The sequence below is a fragment of the Schistocerca gregaria genome, chromosome 8, assembly GCF_023897955.1.
Source record: "Schistocerca gregaria isolate iqSchGreg1 chromosome 8, iqSchGreg1.2, whole genome shotgun sequence".
NCBI classification, from domain to species: Eukaryota; Metazoa; Arthropoda; class Insecta; order Orthoptera; family Acrididae; genus Schistocerca; species Schistocerca gregaria.
Genome location: NC_064927.1, coordinates 293,085,319 through 293,108,288, shown reverse-complemented (window position 1 = coordinate 293,108,288; position 22,970 = coordinate 293,085,319). Strand labels below are relative to the sequence as shown.

Sequence of the window (22,970 nt, the reverse complement as noted above, 5' to 3'; positions counted from 1 at the left end):
TTACAATACTGTTTTGAAAGAGACTTGGCAGGATGCAGCACCTTTTGGAAGCGCTGTCAGGAAGACTTAAAGGTCAAATAATTTCCTAGAACTGAGAAGAATCGAGACACCTAGCTGGTGTGAGTGTGGACATACCACAATTTTTTTGGGTGCTATAAACATATAAATGATAACTACAATGCTTCTCTGACATGTGTATATGAGCAGTGTAAAGTTACTGTGGTCGATGTTCTGATATGTGCAAAGAAAGTGACTTAGTCCAGTCGTAAGAGAGGTATGGATTTGACATGGGAAATTGCACTTTCAACGCATCGATAGCTGTAAGGGGGATGAAAAATTTTACACTGAAAATTATGTATAGTCATAAAATGGTGTAGAAATTGATGTTTTCAGAGCCATAGCCATCAGGAGGAGACATTTCCGATACTTTGTTCATTGTCAAATGTCACCAGATTGGTGCTATGATCGTAATATTTAATTGTAATTACACTGATAAATATGTGGCTGGTTTCCTAGGACGTTTCTGCCTGGCCTCCGGGAGCACGGCAGAGACAGCCAGTGACCAGCATGAACTGACATTTCCGGCTTAAGGTAGGAGCCATTACTGAGCCTCTCAACCAATCAGCTGGGGTACAACCGTATTGCACAATCGGCTGATGAATAGCGAACTATTACTCAGTATGTGTTGGGCACCCTTCGTGTTTGTGTTCATTGTGAGTTTCTCCGGTTTTTATGCCCAAATTTGAGAACATGTAATATGGCGAGTGTTGGAACTGGACATATTGATAACATCCGCCGATGACTGCTTCCACTGTGTTGACGAAAGTGGTTGAGATAAGGTGTTGAAAGGTATGCGTCGAGTGGTACTTTGTGGGATCAGTGAGGATGAAAAGGTGGAGGAGAAGGAGATGCTGTGGTATCAGGCCAGTGCAAGAAGTCTGGCTGTGGCGGACCCGCTTGCCTGAAGAGTGGGAGCTGGACATCAGGGCAGTGCTGAGCGGCGGCATCGGCGGCGGCTTCTCGGATGGCGATTAGCGACACCTTTACGGACGAGGCATGCCTCACTGGACACCGCTTCAGTGAAGCAGGCTTTCCGCACCCATTACCCGCGGCACATAGTACTGCGGAAACTGTTCCTCTGACACAGTCGCTGCAGAAGAGAGAGAATAACGAAAAAAAGTTAAGTACAACGTTCCAGACACTGTCAGCTGCAGCAAGGAAAGAAGGAACACTGACTAGTGGGAAGCAGAATGAGAACATATTTATAAATTACCTATTTCGCTCTGGCTTACTGGTATCTCTCTGATCCTCCACCCACTGTGGCATTTCGTCCTCTGCTGAATTGGGGAAGAGCCATCTGCCCTCCTCACTGATATCACCTGCAACATAGTTGTCTAGTAAAGAATACACACACACACACACACACACACACACACACACACACACACAAACTCTTCTTCTGTCAGGAAATCATCCAGAACAACTACAAAGAATATGCACCTTATTACATATACATTGAAATTTTTGTCAAACACCAGCGTACTACACACACAGTACAACGAAGAGGAAAAATACGTATACTACTTACAATGCTGATTCTGTCACTGCTGCTGGATTTGAGCATCTAGCTCACAAATCAGGTGTTACACACTGTGGAACCTCGCTTAACGCGCACCTCCCATAACTCGCAATTTGCATAACGAGCTAAAAAAAATTGTAAAAATATGTCTCGCTTAACGGGATATGTTTCGCATAAGGAGTGATTACGATTTATTGTGATGTCACCAGCCGTTCTCCTGCGGCGACGGAAACGTTGAACAACATGAACATCACTCATTGCCAGCAGCGGCATACGAACAATGTCTTTAATACGTACTGCAGTCTGGATTTAGCGCTCTTTCTGCTACTAGCTTAGTGCAGCTTGTGATCACACATTTTTCTAAACTTGTGTTAACACAGCGTTTTTTTTGTGTGCAAGTTTTAATAACCTTCCAGAAATGGCTCCGAAGGTAATGACGCAGGAGCACGACCATAAAAGAAAGAAAATGTCCTCAGAAATGAAACGTAAAATGATTGAAAAACGCGAACGTGGTGTGAGACTCGCTTATATAGCACACACATTCAAGCGGTCTACGTCAACTATTTGCATCCCCAAAAACAAGGACGTGATAATGAGGTAGATGCTTCAAAGGTGTGATAAGAGTGTCTAGGCAACGATTTCGTATTCTGGACGATGTTGAAAGGTTGCTCCTTGTGTGGACAAATGAAAAGCAATTGCAAGGCGGCACTATTAACGAAAATATAATTTGTGAGAAGGCAAGAATGATTTTCGCCGACTTCGTTAAGAGGACTCCACGATTATCAGCGGCTGAAGAAGTATTTCAGGGAATCCGTGGGTGGTTCGAGAAGTTTGAGAGAAGAACCGGCATCCACAGCGTTGTGAGACACCATGAAGCAGCAAGTTCTGATACAAGGGCAGCAGAGCGCTTCATCAACAACTTTAAGATGCTCGTAGATTCTGAGCTTTATCTGACGCAACAGGTTTTTAATTGTGATTAGACGTCTCTATTCTGGAAAAAGATGCCAAAGCGTACCTTTATAAAAACAGAGGAGAATGCATTGCTCGGTCACAAGGCAACAAAAGACCGTTTCACACTGCTATTCTGTGCCAATCCAAGCGGCGATTTGAAAATTAAACCACTGCTTGTTTACCATTCATTCGGGAACTCCACCGGCCTTCAGGAAGTGTAAAGTCCATAAGAGCAGGTTAAATGTGATGTGGAGGTCCAGCAACAAGGCCTGAGTGACAGGTGACCTTCTTTTTGATTAGATCAGTGAAGTGTTTCGTCCTTCAGTGAAAAAATATTTGCTTGAGACAAATCTGCCACTTCCTGTCTTCATTGTTACGGACAATGCTCCTGCCCATTCTCTAGGCCTACAAGACCAACTTATTGGAGAATTTCAATTTATCAAGTCTAATTTCTGCCTCCAAACACCACTCTGTTATTCCAGGCTATCGACCAGTAGATTATTTCTGACTTTAAAAAGCTCTAGACTAAAGCACTCATCGAGAATGCTTTGTGTTGACTGAAGCTACCAATCTCACTCTCAGACGGGTTTAGAAATATCAACTGAGCATCGTTGCCTGCGTCAAGATGATCGAAAGGCGCGGGGAGGGATCACCAAGAGAACTCTCACTCCTGCTTGGAAGAGGCTTGGGCCAGATTCCGCTGTAGAAAGTGACTCTGAGGCACTGGGGAGCCTGTAGCCAACTAAATTGTGTCTTTGGTCAAGGGCATGGGACTAGTGGTGAATAACAATTATATTCATGAGCTTGTGGAAGATCGCAGCCAAGAAATGACCACCGAAGAGCTTATGGAGCTGCAATGTGTTTCACAGGAGGAGTTGTAGACGAGGAGAAGGAGGAGGCGGTAACAGCAAAGCAGCATTCTTCTGGCACGATAAGAAAAATGCGGAAAGTATGGGAATCGGTTACATCGTACATAGAAAATCAACACCCCAATAAAGCAAAATGTTACAAATTTAATTGGCGATAATGCTGTATCCCATTGTCGCCCATGTGTTGAAGCGTCGGCAGAAACAAATGGCGGGTAGATAGATTCTAAGTAAAAAGGAATTAGTTATGTATTATGAATAATAAAGTACATAATACTGTATGTATAATTATCTTGCAATAAATGGCATGAATAAGATAAAACTTTTAGTACTTTTGCGCATGGATCACATTATGGTATTTTTCATTCATTTATAGGGGATAAATTTTTTCACTTAATGAGTATCCCGCACTACGAGTAAGATTCTGGAACGAATTATGCTCGCTATGCGAGGTTACACTGTATATACTGAAAGTATAAGACAATATTTACTCAATACTACTAAATTCTCAGTGAAAAAGTTACAGTTATCGATTTTAATTTTCGAAATCATGTATAAGGGCAAGGACTCACTGACAGAGAACGAAGTAATAGCAACATTTTATGTATACGAAGAAGAATATGTATATTGCTTATGACGCTGTTGTTGCAGCTACTGCTACCACTGCAGCCTCTCTCCTCCAACTCATCCAAGATATGCTAAAACAATATGATGAAATGTATTTAGTACCACTACTACGAAATTCTTAGTGGAAGAAAAAGTTACAGTTGCCGATTTGAATTTGTATTTATCGGGAAATTGCTATTCCTACGACTACCATAGATGTTGCCTTTCATGCACTTCCATTGTAGCAGAATTTCTTCATTTCATCTACCATAGTATCCAATTAAAATGTTCTTTGTCTCATTGCTGCTGATTCCAAGTACTTTCATGTTTATTTGGTTTACTCTATTCTACGCTGAATAGACTTTAAATTTCGTTCACCGTACCCTGTAATTCTTTTTCACTTTCATTGAATATAGCAGTATCATTAGGGAATCATATAATTAACACAATGTCATACTCAATTTTAAGCCCACTTCTAAATCCTCCATTTACTTCATTTATTACTTCTTGAGATATACAGATTGAACAGTACAAGAGAAAGTCTGCATTCCTGCTTAAGGCGTTTGTAATCCGAGCACGTCTCTCTAGGGCTCCATTCTGATTCTTCCCTATGTACACCTTGTGTATTACCTTGTAGATGTTGTGTACTACCCGTCTTTCGCTATAGCGCATCTTTCTCTTACGACTTAGAACATATAGCTTCACTTTCCATTGTCGAACTCTTTTTATAGGCCGACAGATCCTTGAGTTTTGTTAAGTCTTGCATCCATTATCAGGCCTATCGTAAACAGTATCTCTGGTGCCTTTACCTACCCAAATTCAAAACTGTTCGTCATTCATAATATGCTCAGCTTGTTTTCAATGAGCTTTGCACGCTCGTCTGAAGCTTGTATGCACGAACTACCAATTCAAGCCCTTGCCATCTTCTATATTCAATGAATGGTATACTTCTGGAAGTGTCGGCCGGAGTGGCCGAGAGGTCCTAGGCGCTTCAGTCTGGAACCGCGCGACCGCTACCGTCGCAGGTTCGAGTCCTGCCTCGGGCATGGATTTGTGTGATGTCCTTAGGTTAGTTAGGCTTAAGTAGTTCTAAGGGAGTGATGACCTCCAGTGTTAAGTCCCATAGTGTTCAGAGCCATTTGAACTTCTGGAAGCTCAATGTTATGTCTCCAGTCTAATAGATTCCTCACACTATCTTGAATTATCGTATGGTTCCCAAGTCTTCCAAGTCATGTTATCTATGTTTGCCCTGTTTGATCACAGGTCTTCCAAAGCTATGTCAAACACTGATACGGATCCGTTACATCTTCCAAACTGACACCCATTTTTACTTCCTCTACGTTAGCAAACAGTTCCTCCCTTTCTAGATGCTCTCAACGTACTCTTCTTACATATAAAGTATTTCGTCCAATTCTAACAGTGTAGTTCCTTTTGGTCTTTTGGCGTTGAGCTTAGTGCTTGAAGACTGATGACTGGCAATAGTCTGCAGGCCTGTTTTCAGGGCAGTTTCATTTATTAATCTTTTATTTTGATGGCCTCTGATTCGACCTTAAACGTCCTTGCAGATATAAATGTAGATGAATAGTGGATAGTTCGAAACAATAACATTTATGTAACTAGCTTTCTGTCTGTTGACTTAGACATTGCATCGGTTTTACCATTGTATTTCTACATTCTTTACGGTTTAATTGGCAATGAACTTGCTAAATTGTTCTTCAACAGTTGATATAAGCCACACGGATATGGAAACAAAAACACTTGGCCTTTTCACTTCGCTGAAAAGCGAAGGGAGAGTGGAGACAACACTCGATACGGTGTTGAGCACTTATTGTTATCTTATTACGAACCATTCTCTTTCCTGCTAGTGTGAAAGAACAGCAGATGTCACGACCATGAGTGCCTCTTGCGGAAATAAACAGCGTCTCCCAATACCTGGAGTAGTGAAGGCTGTGGATGTATAATAAAACTGCCCTTCATAATTCCTGATGCAACGCTTCATTCAAAGGGAAGTGCACCGGTGTGCAAAACTTAAAGGCGAAGGCAACTTTCGCATTAAGTGTTACTGCCAAGTGAGGCGTGGAGGCTCACGTCGAAGTCTGCTGGTCCGTCCGTGGCAGTCATCCTGTGTTGGCGCGTGGCTTATACACGTGTTCGTCCGGCATCCGCAGCAGTTCCTGCTATGTACGGTCCAAACTTTCATCGAGCTTTGTTACTTGGCAGCCGAGGATACAATCATAGCCAATCAGAAATATACACTGAGGTGACAAAAGTCATGGGATAGGGATATGGTGGTAATACAGCGTACCAAGGTACAAAAGGGCGGTGCATTGGCTGAGCTGCCTATCTTGAACACGTCCGAATATCCTTCATTAAGCGTGAACTCGACGCTACCCACCCCCTAGTTACTCCCCTCTCCCCTTTCCCTGAGCACTGCTCCTGGTACTCTGCCACGCCTCTACCCTCACATTCCCCCAACGTTGTACCTCCAGACTCTCCATATCCTCTTACAATGAAACTTCCCTTGCCCCACCATGAAAGCTACTCTGATGTATACCCGTCCTACCGACTCTAAGAGAACCCACCCCACCTCCTCTGGTCAGGACTCCCTTCCTCTCCACGCCTCTCCTGACGCATGCCAAGGCTTGATCTCGAATTCCTCCCCCCCCCCCCCCCCCAAATGCTACCCTTCCTATGATACCACTTTTAATGGCATTCTAGGCCCAGTATCGTTTCATTCTTCTGTATCTATATCTTAGTCAACATAACGACTATTTACTTTTTTAACTTATGCAATGCCCCTCTGTCTTTCATCTTACAGGAAAAATTTGCCATTTCATCTGCTTCAGTCTTTTAACTAATAAACTCCTTTCATGTCTTACATTATGGAACTGAAAATGTCTTTTTATTGTGCCAAACATTTGTCAACCACCGTTTGTAATTTTATAATACGTTTTATAAATTTTATCCTCATAACGCTTAAGGACAGCGGCTTGTATCAGCTGACAGTCCATCTCCGTCCATATGGCGTTAGGGGAATGAAATGGAAAAGAAGAAAGAAAAAAATCAGACCTATCATTTGTAATCAAGTAATTCACGTGGAAAAGTTTACGATGTAGTTATGGTTGCACGACGGGGATTAGTAGACTTTGAACGCGGAACACTAGTTGGTGTTAGACGGATGAGACATTCCATTTTCGAAATCGTTGGAATTCAATATTCCGAAATCCACAGGATCAAGAGTGTGCCGGGAACAACAAATTTCAGCCATTACCTCTCACCACAGACAACGGCGTTCGCTGAGAACAGCGGCGTTTGAGTAGAGTTGTCAGCACTAAAAGACAAGCGACACTGCGTGAAATAGCCGCAGAAATCAGTATGGGACGTATGGCGGACGTATCCGTTAGGACAGTGTGGTGACATTTGGCGTTAATGGGCTATCGAAGTAGACGACCGAGGGGAGTGCGTTTACTTACAGTACGACATCGCCTGCACGCCTCTCCTGGCCTTGTGGCCGTATAGGTTGGACTCTAGACTAATGGAAAACCTTGGCCTGATCAGATGAGTCCCGATTTCAGCTGGTAAGAAGTGATGAAAGAGGAGAAAGACTAATTGAGTTCTGTAACAAGTTTCAGCTAGTAATAGCGAATACCCTGTTTAAGAATCACAAGAGTAGGAGGTATACTTGGAAAAGGCCGGGAGATACGGGAAGATTTCAATTAGATTACATCATGGTCAGACAGAGATTCCGAAATCAGATACTGGTTTGTAAGGCGTACCCAGGAGCAGATATAGACTCAGATCACAATATAGTAGTGATGAAGAGTAGGCTGAAGTACAAGACATTAGTCAGGAAGAATCAATACGCTAAGAAGTGGGATACGGAAGTTCTAAGGAATGACGAGATACGTTTGAAGTTCTCTAACGCTATAGATACAGCAATAAGGAATAGCGCAGTAGGCAACACAGTTGAAGAGGAATGGACGTCTCTAAAAAGGGCCATCACAGAAGTTGGGAAGGAAAACATAGGTACAAAGAAGGTAGCTGCGAAGAAACCATGGGTAACAGAAGAAATACTTCAGTTGATTGATGAAAGGAGGAAGTACAAACATGTTCCGGGAAAATCAGGAATACAGAAATACAAGTCGCTGAGGAATGAAATAAATAGGAAGTGCAGGGAAGCTAAGACGAAATGGCTGCAGGAAAAATGTGAAGACATCGAAAAAGATATGATTGTCGGAAGAACAGACTCAGCATACAGGAAAGTCAAAACAACCTTTGGTGACATTAAAAAAAGCAACGGTGGTAACATTAAGAGTGCAACGGGAATTCCACTGTTAAATGCAGAGGAGAGAGCAGATGGGTGGAAAGAATACATTGGAAGCCTCTATGAGGGTGAAGATTTTTCTGATGTGATAGAAGAAGAAACAGGAGTCGACTTAGAAGAGATAAGGGATCCAGTATTAGAATCGCAATTTAAAAGAGCTTTGGAGGACTTACGGTCAAATAAGGCAGAAGGGATAGATAACATTCCATCAGAATTTCTAAAAACATTAGGGGAAGTGGCAACAAAACGACTATTCACGTTGGTGTGTAGAATATATGAGTCTGGCGACATACCATCTGACTTTCGGAAAAGCATCATCCACACAATTCCGAAGACGGCAAGAGCTGACAAGTGCGAGAATTATCGCACAATCAGCTTAACAGCTCATGCATCGAAGCTGCTTACAAGAATAATATACAGAAGAATGGAAAAGAAAATTGAGAATGCGCTAGGTGACGTTCAGTTTGGCTTTAGGAAAAGTAAAGGCACGAGAGAGGCAATTCTGACGTTACGGCTAATAATAGAAGCAAGGCTACAGAAAAATCAAGACACATTCATAGGATTTGTCGATCTGGAAAAAGCGTTCGACAATATAAAATGGTGCAAGCTGTTCGAGATACTGAAAAAAGTAGGGGTAAGCTATAGGGAGAGACGGGTCATATACAATATGTACAACAACCAAGAGGGAATAATAAGAGTGGACGATCAAGAAGGAAGTGCTCGTATTAAGAAGGGAGTAAGACAAGGCTGTAGCCTTTCACCCCTACTCTTCAATCTGTACATCGAAGAAGCAATGATGGAAATAAAAGAAAGGTTCATGAGTGGAATTAAAATACAAGGTGAAAGGATATCAATGATTCGATTCGCTGATGACATTGCTATCCTGAGTGAAAGTGAAGAAAAATTAAATGATCTGCTGAACGAAATGAACAGTCTAATGAGTACACAGTATGGTTTGAGAGTAAATCGGAGAAAGACGAAGGTAATGAGAAGTAGTAGAAATGAGAACAGCGAAAACTTAACATCAGGATTGATGGTCACGAAGTCAATGAAGTTAAGGAATTCTGCTACCTAGGCAGTAAAATAACCAATGACGGACGGAGCAAGGAGGACATCAAAAGCAGACTCGCTATGGCAAAAAAGGCATTTCTGGCCAAGAGAAGTCTACTAATATCAAATACCGGCCTTAATTTGAGGAAGAAATTTCTGAGGATGTACGTCTGGAGTACAGCATTGTATGGTAGTGAAACATAGACTGTGGGAAAACCGGAACAGAAGAGAATCGAAGCATTTGAGATGTGGTGCTATAGACGAATGTTGAAAATTAGGTGGGCTGATAAGGTAAGGAATGAGGAGGTTCTACACAGAATCGGAGAGGAAAGGAATATGTGGAAAACACTGATAAGGAGAAGGGACAGGATGATAGGACATCTGCTAAGACATGAGGGAATGACTTCCATGGTACTAGAGGGAGCCGTAGAGGGCAAAAACTGTAGAGGAAGACAGAGATTGGAATACGTCAAGCAAATAATTGAGGACGTAGGTTGCAAGTGCTACTCTGAGAAAAAAAAAAAAAAAAAGATTCGAGTGTCGCGCTATCCCGACAAAGCCATCGACCCAAGTAGTCAACAAGGCACTGTGTGAGCTGCTGGTTGCTCCATAATGGTGTGGGCTTTGTTTTCATGGGATGGACTGGGTCCTCTGGCCCAACTGAAACGATCACTGACTGGAAATGATTATGTTCGGCTACTTGGAGACCATTTACAGCCACTCATGGACTTCACGTCCTCAAACAACGATGGGATTTTTATGGATGACGATGCACCATGTTACTGGGCTACAATTGTTCACAACAGGTTCGAAGAACATTCTGCACAATCCGAATGAATGATATGGCTACCCACCTCACTCGACATGAATTCCACCGGACATTTACGGGACACTATGGAGAAGTCAGTTCGTGCACAAAATCCTGTACCGACAACACTTCTGCAGGGGTCTTCCAACTTGTTGAATCCATGCCGAGTCGAGATGGTGCACTACAGCAGGCAAAAAGAATGTCCGACACGGTATTAGAAGTATCCCATCACTCAAGTCGCCTTAGTGGAGCACCACTGCGCAAGCGACTACTCAGGCACTCGCCGCACCTCTCGGCGGCAGTCACAACGCCGACTACAACTGTGGAATCAGCACACTGGGACATCGCACCTTCGAACTACAGCACGACGGTTGGGACTTCACTTCGGTGCACCGGATTTTACGGATTTATGGACAGCCCTGCAGGATTCATGGTGTTAATTCGCGCCAACACCACTTAGCAGACATTTGTCGAGTCCATACCACGGCCTTTTGAGGAACTTCTGTATGCTTGTGAGGCCCTGCACGATATTAGGCAGGTGTACCAATTTCTTTGGCTCTTCAGCATGTGTCCCACTATTTTCTTTTTCTCCCATTGATTTACGAATATCCCACTACTACTGTCTACTCTCATTCTTAACGGTCTTCAAAAATGGCTCTGAGCACTATGGGACTCAACACCTTAGGTCATAAGTCCCCTAGAACTTAGAACTACTTAAACCTAACTAACCTAAGGATATCACAAACATCCATGCCCGAGGCAGGATTCGAACCTGCGACCGTAGCAGTCCCGCGGTTCCGGACTGCAGCGCTAGAACCGCACGGCCAGCGCGGCCGGCCTTAACGGTTTCCTTTTGTGTTTCTTTCCCGCTGCCACGGTTCCGACCATACTTCGACAAATCAAAAACTTGACGCATGTACACAATAAACAAGCGCACTTCATACAAGGTTGAACAAAATCGTTTGCTTTACATCTTTTCTGGATACTTCACTAATCTATCGCAATTCACTGAAAACACACGGCTTATGATTTGAATCTTAAAAGAGCTTAAATGTGATTTGAAATATTTAACTAAATTTGCGGTCTTCCCAGTTTCAAAAGAATTTTGGCAGTCATTTGGAGATTTTTTCAGTGATGTGAAGACCCTTTGTAGCCCATTTTGTATCACTGTTGCACTAGTTTGGGCATATTTGTAGAGGCGTGAAGTGCCGATTATACAGAGACAGCTCGTCATAAAGTTTTATTGATGGTTAAATGCTGACTAAAAACATAATTTGGTGACCTCAGAACCCTTGCTGTAAGTTACTACATTTAAGTTAAAACTACATTTAAGCCTCAGATCAGATATTATGTACACATATTTAGTGCATGTATACTATGACCTTGGACCTCTTGACCTCTGTAGCGGATGATGATATCGAAAAAGATTCACAGTGTCTCGAGAAGATCATAATAGAAGCGTATGGTAAACATATCGACGGTTTACCATGAACAGAATTACAGAAGTGGCCATCTCCACACGGGGTACTGTGGTAGTAAGAGACAGAATCCTGATTGTGTTCTTAAAGACCAAAATGACTCGAACCAAAATTTTACTTCGTAATCTCCGAAGAACTTATTTCCTGACGTTAGTGTTCTTAGTGGGAAGTGTTACCGTGAACCGTTGAAGGCTTGCAGAGCCGTACAGTGCCGCCATCGTCTGCACAGGTTTTTGGGCGCCCAGCACGCGGGACGGTGCGCCTCCGCTCCCTCCAGGAACGTCCCCTACCTGGATAGCACAACAAGAACTACACCCAAGGTAAACTAACATGCAGCTACGAGTGACCGGCCCCATCTAGCGACTATCGCTGCACTTCACCGCCTTCCCACTACAAATAATACTGTTTGTTATTTATTTCTTGGAAATACTGCCGTAATTTACTTCTTTCAGTTACTTTACGTCCGTTCCTGTTTCATTTGGATTTTTATTATTTATTGCCTGATCAAAATGTAACCTCGAATATGAGAAACACGTCAAAATTGATGGTCTAGAGTTTAAATCCGTCTTCTTCCTTTATAAGTGTAATATTAAAAAATGGTTCAAATGGCTCTGAGCACTATGGGACTTAACATCTGAGGTCATCAGTCCCCTAGAACTTAAAACTAGTTAAACCTAACTAACATAAGGACATCACACACATCGATGCCCGAGGCAGGATTCGAACCTGCGACCGTAGCAGTCGCGCGGTTCCGGACTGAAGCGCCTAGAACCGCGCAGCCAACGCGGCCGGCCGTAATTTTAAACACCTCATAGTTCGTAAGATATGAATTTTAGAGCCAATATATATTGAATATTTTTTTCCTTGTTTTAGTTCGGTATATCTCCTGCCTAATATGGAAACCAAATTGGTTGCAGTGGAAGTGGTCCTCTGTCAGAAGTATCAGAACGATTTTCGCTTATATCTATCGACCCTGTCATTTCCGGACCAGGGTCAGTTCCCTCAGATTGATCTATTTACCGTTCTCCGTCGTACTTCAGAGCTTGTAACGTCATCATAGATTCACCCTGTTCATCTGCTGACGACTCTCCATTCAAATGGAATTGGTGTGTCCTCCCTATTAAAAGATCCTCAAACCAGTGACAAATTTCGCTCGATATCCCGTATGATCGTACTTTTGATAATAAGTTTAGGTGTGGTACTGAGCGAAATACTTTTCGAAAACGAGAAATAGCGCATCCGCCTGGCTGCCTTGTCGAGGCTTTCAGTACGTCATGTGAGAAAAATACAAGTTGGGTTTCATACGGTCGTTGTTCGCAGAATCTGTTCCGGTTAACATGTAGGGGGTCATTGTGTTCAAGGGCCGGTCGGAGTGGCCGTGCGGTTCTAAGCGCTACAGTCTGGAGCCAAGCGACCGCTACGGTCACAGGTTCGAATCCTGCCTCGAGCATGGATGTGTGAGATGTCCTTAGGTTAGGTTTAATTAGTTCTACGTTCTAGGCGACTGATGACCTCAGAAGTTAAGTCGCATAGTGCTCACAAGGGAACCTCCCCATCGCACCCCTCTCAGATTTAGTTATAAGTTGGCACAGTGGATAGGCCTTGAAAAACTGAACACAGATCATTCGAGAAAACAGGAAGAAGTTGTGTGGAACCGTGAAGAAATTAGTAAAATATACAAACTGAGTAGTCCATGTGCAAGATAGGCAAGGTCAAGGAAATTAAAGCTCAGGAGCGCCGTGGTCCCGTGGTTAGCGTGAGTAGCTGCAGAACGAGAGGTCCTTGTTTCAAGTCTTCCCTCGACTGAAAATTTTACTTTCTTTATTTCCCCAAAGTTATAATCTGTCCGTTCGTTCACTGACGTCTGTGTGCAGTGCAATAAGTTTAGTGTGTGTGTTTTGCGACCGCACCGCAAAATCGTGCGATTAATAGACGAAAGGACGTGCCTCTCCAATGGGAACCGAAAACATTTGATCGCAAGGCCATAGGTCAACCGATTCCTCCACGGGAAAACACGTCTGATATATTCTATACGACACTGGTGATGACATGTGCGTCACATGACAGGAATATGTTGTCGACCCACCTAACATGTACACTTATCGAATGGGTAAAAAGATTCTTTTACGTTGCCCGATTCTGGTTTTCTTGTGGATGTGATAATCACTCCCAAAAAAGTGATGAACACATAAGAGTTTGTCACATAAACTGAAAATAAAAAATTAAACTTTTAACTCGAGGGAAGACTTGAACCTAGGACCTCTCATTCCGTAGCTGCTCTCGCTAACTTCGGGACCACGGCACTCCTTGACTCCCAGTGCCCTTGATGTTGCTTATCTTCGCATGGACTACTCACTTTCTAAACTTTACTAATTTTTTTCATAGTTCCACACAACTTCTTCCTGTTTTTACGATTGATCTGTGTTCAGTTTTTCAAGGCCTACCCACTGTGCCAACTTATAACTAAATCTGAGGGGGGTGCGATGGGGAGGTTCCCTTGTCAGAGCCAACCTGTTCAAGGTCCTTTAATATGCTTCTGACGTTGTGGGGTGATGGGACAGCGAAGTGTGGCACCTGTGGAGAGGGGCTGAGCCGTGTCGCAAGGCGCCAGCAGACGTTTCCCAAGCGCAGCTGGGCTCGGCGCAGCTGTCGCTGTCCCGTGTGGCGACGTGCTGGCCGCCAGCGGACGGTGACGGCAAGCGTGTAAATCGACAGACAAGAGGGCAGCGGCCGCCCGGACGAACACAAAAACGGCCGCCCGATCTCGGGAAGTTGCGAAGCTCTCTGCTCTTGTTTCCGGACCGGCGAAAGGCGACGAACCCGGTGACGTCACGGCCGCGGGGATTCCGCATTCGTCGCCCCATCTCCCGAAGAGGACCAGACGGTGGCCGGCCGTATAAAACGCTCGGCTGGACACCGAGTGGCCACCAGTCTCCCAGTGTCCGCTGCCAGCAGCAAGCCGAGCCACGCAGCAGCAGCGAGCGACATGGGCCGCACGACGAGGGTAAGCACAGCAGCAAGTCTCAAGTTTTGCAACTACAAAAACACTTCATACCTCCTGTTTCCAGCGCATTTACCCTGCTGATAAGTATTTTTCCCTCAGCTCGCAATCCTCCCTAGTTCTCCTCCATTGAAATAAATCACTCCTTATACAAACGTTAGTCATTTCGAATAACTCTGTCTCTATCCCTCTATGTTTATGGGATGCGAGAAGACGAGCAGGACGGATTGCACATTTTACAACTCAATTAACAGCCAACCATCGCAATGCAGTTTTCTGCAGTCTGTGACAGCGACGTTTAGATCACAAACTAATTCAGGGCTGTACATTCGGGTCTCCATGCCCGATGGGTGCAATGTTTTGTCAAACGACTACTTCGCCATCATTAGGTGCATTGATGTACAGAGATGCAGTCACACATCTGTCAATTATTTTGAAATCTTTATTTTTCTACACAACTCTTTTCAGGTAAATTGTTTTCATTGGTAAATCTCCCTCAGACATTATTTCTACTGTTCTGAATACTGAATTTACTTAGTAAATTATGTTTCGTTCTTAGCTGAATGCGTGGTCAGCTGCATCTGTCTCATGTTTGCCGGCATTCACTTCTTTACTCCTCCAACATCCAGAGCTACAGAGCGATTAAAAGATAAGGACAATTTTGCACTAAAAACGTGGTTGCACTAAGTGTAATTAACAAAAATCTTTTCTCTAGTCTTTCCCTTATGTACCGAGTAAGGGGGGTTTGTATCCCGTCTGGATAGGTGGCGCGTGGGTCTGCTCCTGTAAACTGAAGGGTGGGCCGAATGTAGGAAGTGAGTAGGAGCAGAAAAAGGTGAAATGCTTCGGTACTGCGCATAGGTTATAACTCTTTTACTGGTGTATGAACATATACAACTGATATTACTACTTAACGTTGCTTACAGATAAGCAGGTTGCTGCGAAGCCGTTCATCAATCAAATCTAACAGCGGCTAGAAGTTACACAGGCAAAATCTGTGGTGGTTCGCCCACTAGGAAATAGAAACAATGTTGCTTGGTCGTCTTCTCGGAATCAAATGGACTGAATCTGAAGCGGCGCTCGTAGAGCTGCACAGCGCCGGCTACATGACGCTGTCGTCGGTGTCGGTGTAGTGCCAACCTAGCACAGCGCACCTACGTTGTGGCATCGTAGCTATCGATCCCACAAGGGGGGGGGGGGGGCTAGTTGTTAAGATCATATATTCATATTGGGAAGAACCGACTTCGAATACCCATTTGGGTATCCTGATTTTGGCTATATACGTCTACATTCCCGCAGTCCACTTTACAGTACATAGGGAATTTACTTCTCGTCAGTATTAATCATTCTCCGTCCTAACCCATTCACGCATGAGTCGCAGAAAAATGACCGCATAAAGACTCTAATCCTTCATGTTTACACGATCCTTAGGCGATACAGACTACAGAACAGGTAATGTTGTTGCGTAGTCTACCTCCATTATCGATTCTCTCTAAATCTATTCAGCGTAATGGTTCCAGCGAGTTCAGTTGTCTGAGCTTCGCCTGCCCTGTGACCGAGGGGTTCTTGGCGCTTCAGTCCGGGACCGCGCTGCTGCTACGGTCGCAAGTTCTAATCCTGCCTCGGGCATGGATGTGTGTGATGTCCTTAGGTTAGTTAGGTTTAAGTAGTTCTAAGCCTAGGGGACTCATGACCATAGCAATTAAGTCACATAGTGCTCAGAGCCATTTGAACCATTAGAGCCTAGGCCACTTCAGCCAAACGCAGGGGTTGCGTATTAAAACTACCGCAGATTTCTTTCTAAATCATCTGCAGAATTTCGTCCCTAAATATCTCAATACGTTTTGCTTTTCTTACATTTCTTCGATTTATCATGACATGTTTAGTGCAACAGCGATCCATATGAGTAATAATGAAGATACGCCATTACTCCTATATTTTTAAAGCATCTGTCTGTTTTTGTTCTGTTTAAATTATGCAAAAGTTCTGACATAAGGAACAACAAGCATTAAACACAACTAACTGTAACTGGGGATAATATAAGAAAATAGTCGCCGTTTTCTGGCAGATCATTCAAACTTGTTTCCTATACTTACAGCTAGTTACACCTGCATGCAATATCCAAGTTGCCCTAGCCTCATTTCACGTCGTTGGCTCTAAGGAAGGAATGTCATACTCATCGCAACAAAAAAAGAGGTAGAGACACAGAGGTACAATTGTCTCCAGTAGCTTGTAATGTCTTCCGCTTAGTTTACGCCTGTATCAAGAACGAAGTTAAAGTATTGATCCATGGATTTCGTCTCATATAGATATCACTACCCTGGCTTATAATTGTGTAAATATATACACATTAAGCGAGAACTACTAGTTTAGAAGGATAGGAGATTTTGTACGATGGGAGGAAGTGTTACTATGAATTATATCTGGTGAAAGTTTGGGACGATTATTGCAGTTCCTTCGTGAGTTGTTGACACAAAACTAGTGAGCAATTTATAACAGATCATCATCATATTTGGAGGAGAAACCTATACACCTATAAAACACGCTAGCGCTTCCATAATCTGAGAACAAAGAACCCACGCCATAACAAAATATATTGTTCTTCATCTGAGACACAGTGCAACAGGAATCGAGTGACAATGGACAGCTTTCGCCGACCCGTGCAGTGCAGAACGAAGGGACTTGCGCCCGGTAGTCAGGTTATCGCTGTCTCTAATTGCTGTCCCTTGAGACATTCGATCCGCTCTCTACAGTCTTCTCCGCGAGGAAATCCTCGGCCTGCACCGCGACTGCTCGCTGTCTGAAACCGGACCACTTCCCTTCACGGGAGATCCGCCTCAGTTCAATGATCTCTTGCCAGAACCTCCAGACTCACAGACTCACTGCTATCCATTGCTGGATAGGAGCAATTACTTTTAATCTACAGCTCAGAGAGACGAATACTATGCATCCTCTGCTCATGTCACCCAAATCTTTGCTGTTTATGAGACCAGAGACTGCTTATTACCAACTGCCATGGAAGTTTGCCATCCTTCAGATACGGATGTTATGCTCGGCTTTCTCTTTTGTGCAATTCGAGAGCAGACCTTGATCAACATCGTTAACATTAACACGACACTACACACAACATGCACATACATGCCCATCTAAACTCCAATAGTCACGCTTGATATCAACACATTCCAAGGTATCTGTGTGTGTCAGGCAGTTTCTTAGATTTCAGCTTTTCAATATTGTAATGTCAACGTGCACGTTACAGCCAAACTTCATTCACGACATTGTCCAAGAACAAAATTTTTAGGTAGACCTCATCAAGGAACTTGATTCGTATGTGACAGTTTATGTAATGACTTCTGTCACGATTAACATATATCTGCACTGAATAAGTAAAAGTGGTGTAGTGCCGCATAATGTTAACGGTAGGTGATGAACATATACTTGTACGCGTAGATTTTCTACAATTATTTGTGCGTATTATGAGAATGCTATCCACCGCACCAGACCTCTACAGGTAACTTTCTTCCTATAAAGATTAATCTACACATCTTGTTGAGAGACCTATACGATTCACTGACTTCTTGGGCTGATAGAAGTATGAAGCTGCCGCAGATGTTACAATAATCGAAACTCTGGTGAACTACCCACAAGTGAAAGTAAATAAATACGTATAAATACCAGTGTAGGTACCACTGTTGTAATCAAACAGAAATCTTTCCACAGGGCCTCCTACTTATCTGTTTTCTTATATCGTTACCCACTCTTTATTGAGAGCTGAGTAAGCGTTAACATCTCTTTAGCAGTGGTCAGGCAATCGTTTCAGACAGATTTTGAAACTACAGATCAGTCGGCGGATGATCAGTAACGACACACATTCAGAAGCTATGCAAATGTCTTAACAGGGAAAGATGGCTAGCATAATTACACGATTGGATGGTAGTTCAGAACTTTAAAGAAATATTTACTGCTTTTGCGATTAGTTGCATTATTGTGCAGGGAAATCTTGTCTTTCTTAATTTTCTGATGGTCAAACTGCCTTTTCTAGATATTAGTAGGAATGCAACTGTAAACATATAAGTTTTATTAACAGTGAATTCGGTTTAATGATGTTATTATAAAAGCGAAAATGACAGCATTGCACAAAAAGAAAGTCTGCTTCAGTCTGCAGAATAGTATATGCTGTTACGAAACTTCCTCAAACGTAATTATGTGCTGGACGACACTAGACAATCCATAGCAAAAGAATGTCCTCTGAAGAATGTTATAAACCATATTCTATCATCAAGGCATCAACCACCATATTTCTCGAAGGCATAATTGCCCAATGTGGTACGGAGATCTCCTGCAGGCTTTGGAAGAGATTCAGAGAGGTACTGGCAGATTAAGGCAGTGAGCTAAATTGTGAAGTGGGTTTGTTATTTCTCCAGTGGATAGAGCACTTAGTGCGTTAGATAAAGCTCTACGCTTTTGACCACTTAATCAGCCAGCAATGATTTTCATTTGACAACCACAGAGAAGTAGAGCTGAACTCTAGCTTGTTGTTTGGTGTGCAGGTACTGGTGGCAGCAGGCCTGCTATTGGCAGTGCTGAGCCAGGATGGTATGGCACGGCCTTGGGGCCACGGAGGCGGCGGAGGCGGCGGCCACGGTGGAGGCGGTGGCGGCCACGGCGGAGGCGGAGGCGGCGGAGGTGGTCATGGAAAACATCTCGGAGGACCTGGCGGCTACGCCCACTCCCACGCTTACTTCCACGGACCGGTAGCTGGAGCCCACGAGGCTGTCCACGGCGGCGGTGGCCACGGGGGCGGCGGAGGCGGTGGCGGACACGGAGGTCACGGGGGCGGCGGCGGCGGTGGCGGACACGGAGGACACGGTGGTGGTGGCGGCGGACACGGAGGTGGTCACGGAGGCTACGGTGGCGGCGGACACGGAGGCTACGGTGGCGGTCACGGTGGTCACGGAGGTGGCGGCGGGCACGGAGGTGGCGGCCACGGAGGCGGCGGTGGTGGACACTACACCGACTTTGTCGTAAGTACATCTAAAAGAAGATGTAATACCATCCAGATCTGCTATATTCAACAAATCTAGTTTAGTCTGCCATTGGCTCCTCATAGACACTGCAACTGTAAACAGATGCCAATACAATGACGCGACTGGCAGACACTGATGAGTGAAATAATTTTTTGACTATGAAAAATTGTGGGCCCAGTTTCATAAGGATTCGTATGTAAGACAGGAGTAGGAGATTTCAGTATAAAGCACTAAACTGATATGGGAATATCTATCACAGATTTTTAGTAATTTAAAATTCATGTAAGATATCCAGAAATAATACTGAGAATATAGGACTAACATGTGTCACTCAAAGCTAGCTGTGAAGCATTGTTTTCCATCACTTGAATCATTTCCTGTTAAGGAAGTGAGTATGTAACAATCTTCTAGAACAAATCTCCAATATGCGAGACAATTTAGCTTATTTCTGTTCAATAGCTAGTAGATTTTAGGGTGATTTGCCTACTTTTGACCTTTACTGCACTGTATTCTTTGTAAGCTTTAGCCACACTACCTGCAGTTTATTTTCTCTTTCTTCTAGCATGATTGGAACGAGTTACATTGTAATGAAACAACATTTTGTATGAGCTGAAAACTTTTCTCAGTTGATTAGCCATTTAGATAACCTTATACATTCTTCTGCTGCCTAAGTTGTTATTGTTCTTGCCATTTCTTGTGCTTACCATGATCTGTCGTTTGCCTTACAGGCCTACCCACTGTACACCTACGGTTATGACGTGTCTGACAAGCACACTGGAGACCACCACGGACATAAGGAGGACAGAAAGGGACACAGTGTGATCGGTAAGCTACAGATACCACTATAAAGTTTTGTTCATGTTAGCGATGATTGCAAGGGTACACAGCTTAAATAATTTACAAAGAAAATTTATATCGCTTTCATAGCGCATGATAGGAACATTTTCCTTTATTTATTCGCATAATCGGTTTCGAGATACTCAGTTTCATTATCGAATTATTACATGAGTGATTATATTGGACAGTGAACGATTAGAAAGTAAAGCTGAATACAATGTTTTTATATCGCGACGATGCCAAAGGCTCCGTATATTCAAATGGGCTGTGTCCCTTCTTGAAGCATACGTGTGAAACAGTCAAACTGTTGAGAACAGTGCTGAAGAACTGTGAGACGAACTGTATCCATCCTCTTCATGTCAGAGACCAGCTAGCTCTTTCAGAGTAAAGTATGTACTGGGTCAGTCTTAAGTACCTCAAGGGTTTCAGGAGGCCACAGTGTCAAAACTACAAGACATACAGAAAATAGACACGTATTAATGGACGGATCACCTTTCCAAACTTTTACCTCGCATTACAGGTGCTTAGTATGGTCACTGTTTGTGACGTGGGAGATGTCGATATGCGTATGTAGTTCACTGAATCCGCTTACGCGAACTGCCTAAAAGGCAATCCGACAACATGGAGCGGAAGACTTTCTGCATGGTCTGACACGCCTACCAGCCAGTACGATTACACCATGGCGCGCATTAATAATCGAAAATTGAAGAGATGGTTCCATTTTTCTGTAGGTTCTGTAGTTTTCGTACAGTGTTCTAAAACCTCAGAGGTGCTTACGAATAATCCCGTCAGCCACATTGTTCACACACTAATGCATACATACTATGTGACTCCTCCAGGAGAGTACCACATCAAGGAGCCGGGCGGCGACGTGCGCGTGGTCAAGTACAAGGCGGACAACAAGCACGGCTTCCAGGCTCACGTGAGCGGCGGCGCCGCCGGCGGAGGACACAACGACCACTCCGGCTACCACAGCGGCTGCCACGGCTGCGGATCCCATCACGGAGGCGGCGGCGGCGGCGGCGGCCACGGAGGTTACGGAGGCGGCGGACACGGAGGCGGTGGTGGTCACGGAGGTCACGGAGGCGGCGGCGGCGGAGGCCACGGAGGTTACGGAGGCGGCGGACACGGAGGCGGCGGTGGCGGTGGCGGCCACGGAGGTCATTACTGATCGACACTGTACCTGGACCACGCCGTTTAGTGATCGGATTCTTCTGTTATGTTTGTTAATGCTTTTGTGTAAATAAATGTTTTTAGCACATTTATTGCGTTAATCTTCTCACAATCGTGTACTTCGTACCAAGATGTGTATGTAGTTGGCGAAACCTGTTGCACTACATGGAACTGAATACTGAGTAATACAGAGGTTACTGACAAACCCTAAATGCTGATGGTTCTGAATAAGTGCATATTGAAAGTCCCCTACTAGGTCATTTCACCAACAGTATTTTTCATCAGAGGTCGGGTTGATTTTTTCAGTATAGAGGAAACGAAAGATCAAAAAGCTAGTAACATTTTCTGAGAGTATCACTTTGTACTGTGAACAAGTTGGACTTTTTTGAAGATCAGTGTTCTGATTGGCGGCCCGCCACAATGTCCTGGCCCACCACAATTTCCTCTCTGCTTCCAATCTCTTTTAATCTCAGAGCACCACATAAACCCAAAAGCTTGAATTATTTATTGTATACGAGAGCTACTGGTAAATTAACATTCGACTGCCTATTATAAAAGTAGATAAAATTATATACAGTATCTATTTACAAGGTGACATTACTTCACCACACAGTCGCCATACAAATTCAAACATTTGTTGTACCATCACTCCAGCTTCTTCACCAAAGAACGGTGCCATTCGATGCTTCAGCCAATCGTCAACAGCATACTTGAGCTCATCGTTGGTTGTGAAGTGCAGCGCAGCCACCCAGGCTTTCACCTGGAAAGACAAATGAATCTCAATTGATCCCATAGTCGGACTACAGGAAGAATGTCGAAAACTCTCCGCGTCAAAAAGTCAGAGTTTTTTCTTCGACTCACAGTATGGAGCCCTGCACTGTCGTGTGGGAGAATGCTCCATCGGCGATCATCTGGAGTTATTTGTTTTGGAGTGACCATCGAAGGATCTCAGAATACACATGTGATGTCACAGTATTTTTCGTGCATTACTCTCATGAAACTGTTGTCAAAATTCTTTTTAATTCCAGGAAATTGTAACCAATAGTTTGCAGTTTGACGAAGCTTACTTGAATTTTTTGGGTCTATAGGAAGCATGAATGTGCATCCACTGTTTAGACTGCACCCCATTCAAGATTCTGTTCAGTAGTTTACCTCTCTCTTCCTAGTAGTGCTGAGGTAATGTCAACGCTGAAATCAACCTTTCATTTTCGTATAAATTATTTAAACACTTTAATACCCACCGTGCACAGGACTTAAGGTAACCTATCTT

At 43.8% G+C, this 22,970-nt stretch overlaps 1 protein-coding gene across 1 annotated transcript in view; it reads left to right on the top strand.

The window, feature by feature from the left end:
- LOC126285392 (uncharacterized) overlaps positions 1-21,788 on the top strand; it is a 57,948-nt gene extending 36,160 nt beyond the window's left edge. Inside the window, exon 5 of the mRNA XM_049984736.1 lies at positions 21,637-21,788. Within this exon, the coding sequence (XP_049840693.1) occupies positions 21,637-21,698 (62 nt within the window). The 3' untranslated portion in view covers positions 21,699-21,788. The remainder of the gene's footprint in view (positions 1-21,636) is intronic.
- Positions 21,789-22,970: the final 1,182 nt, after the last annotated feature.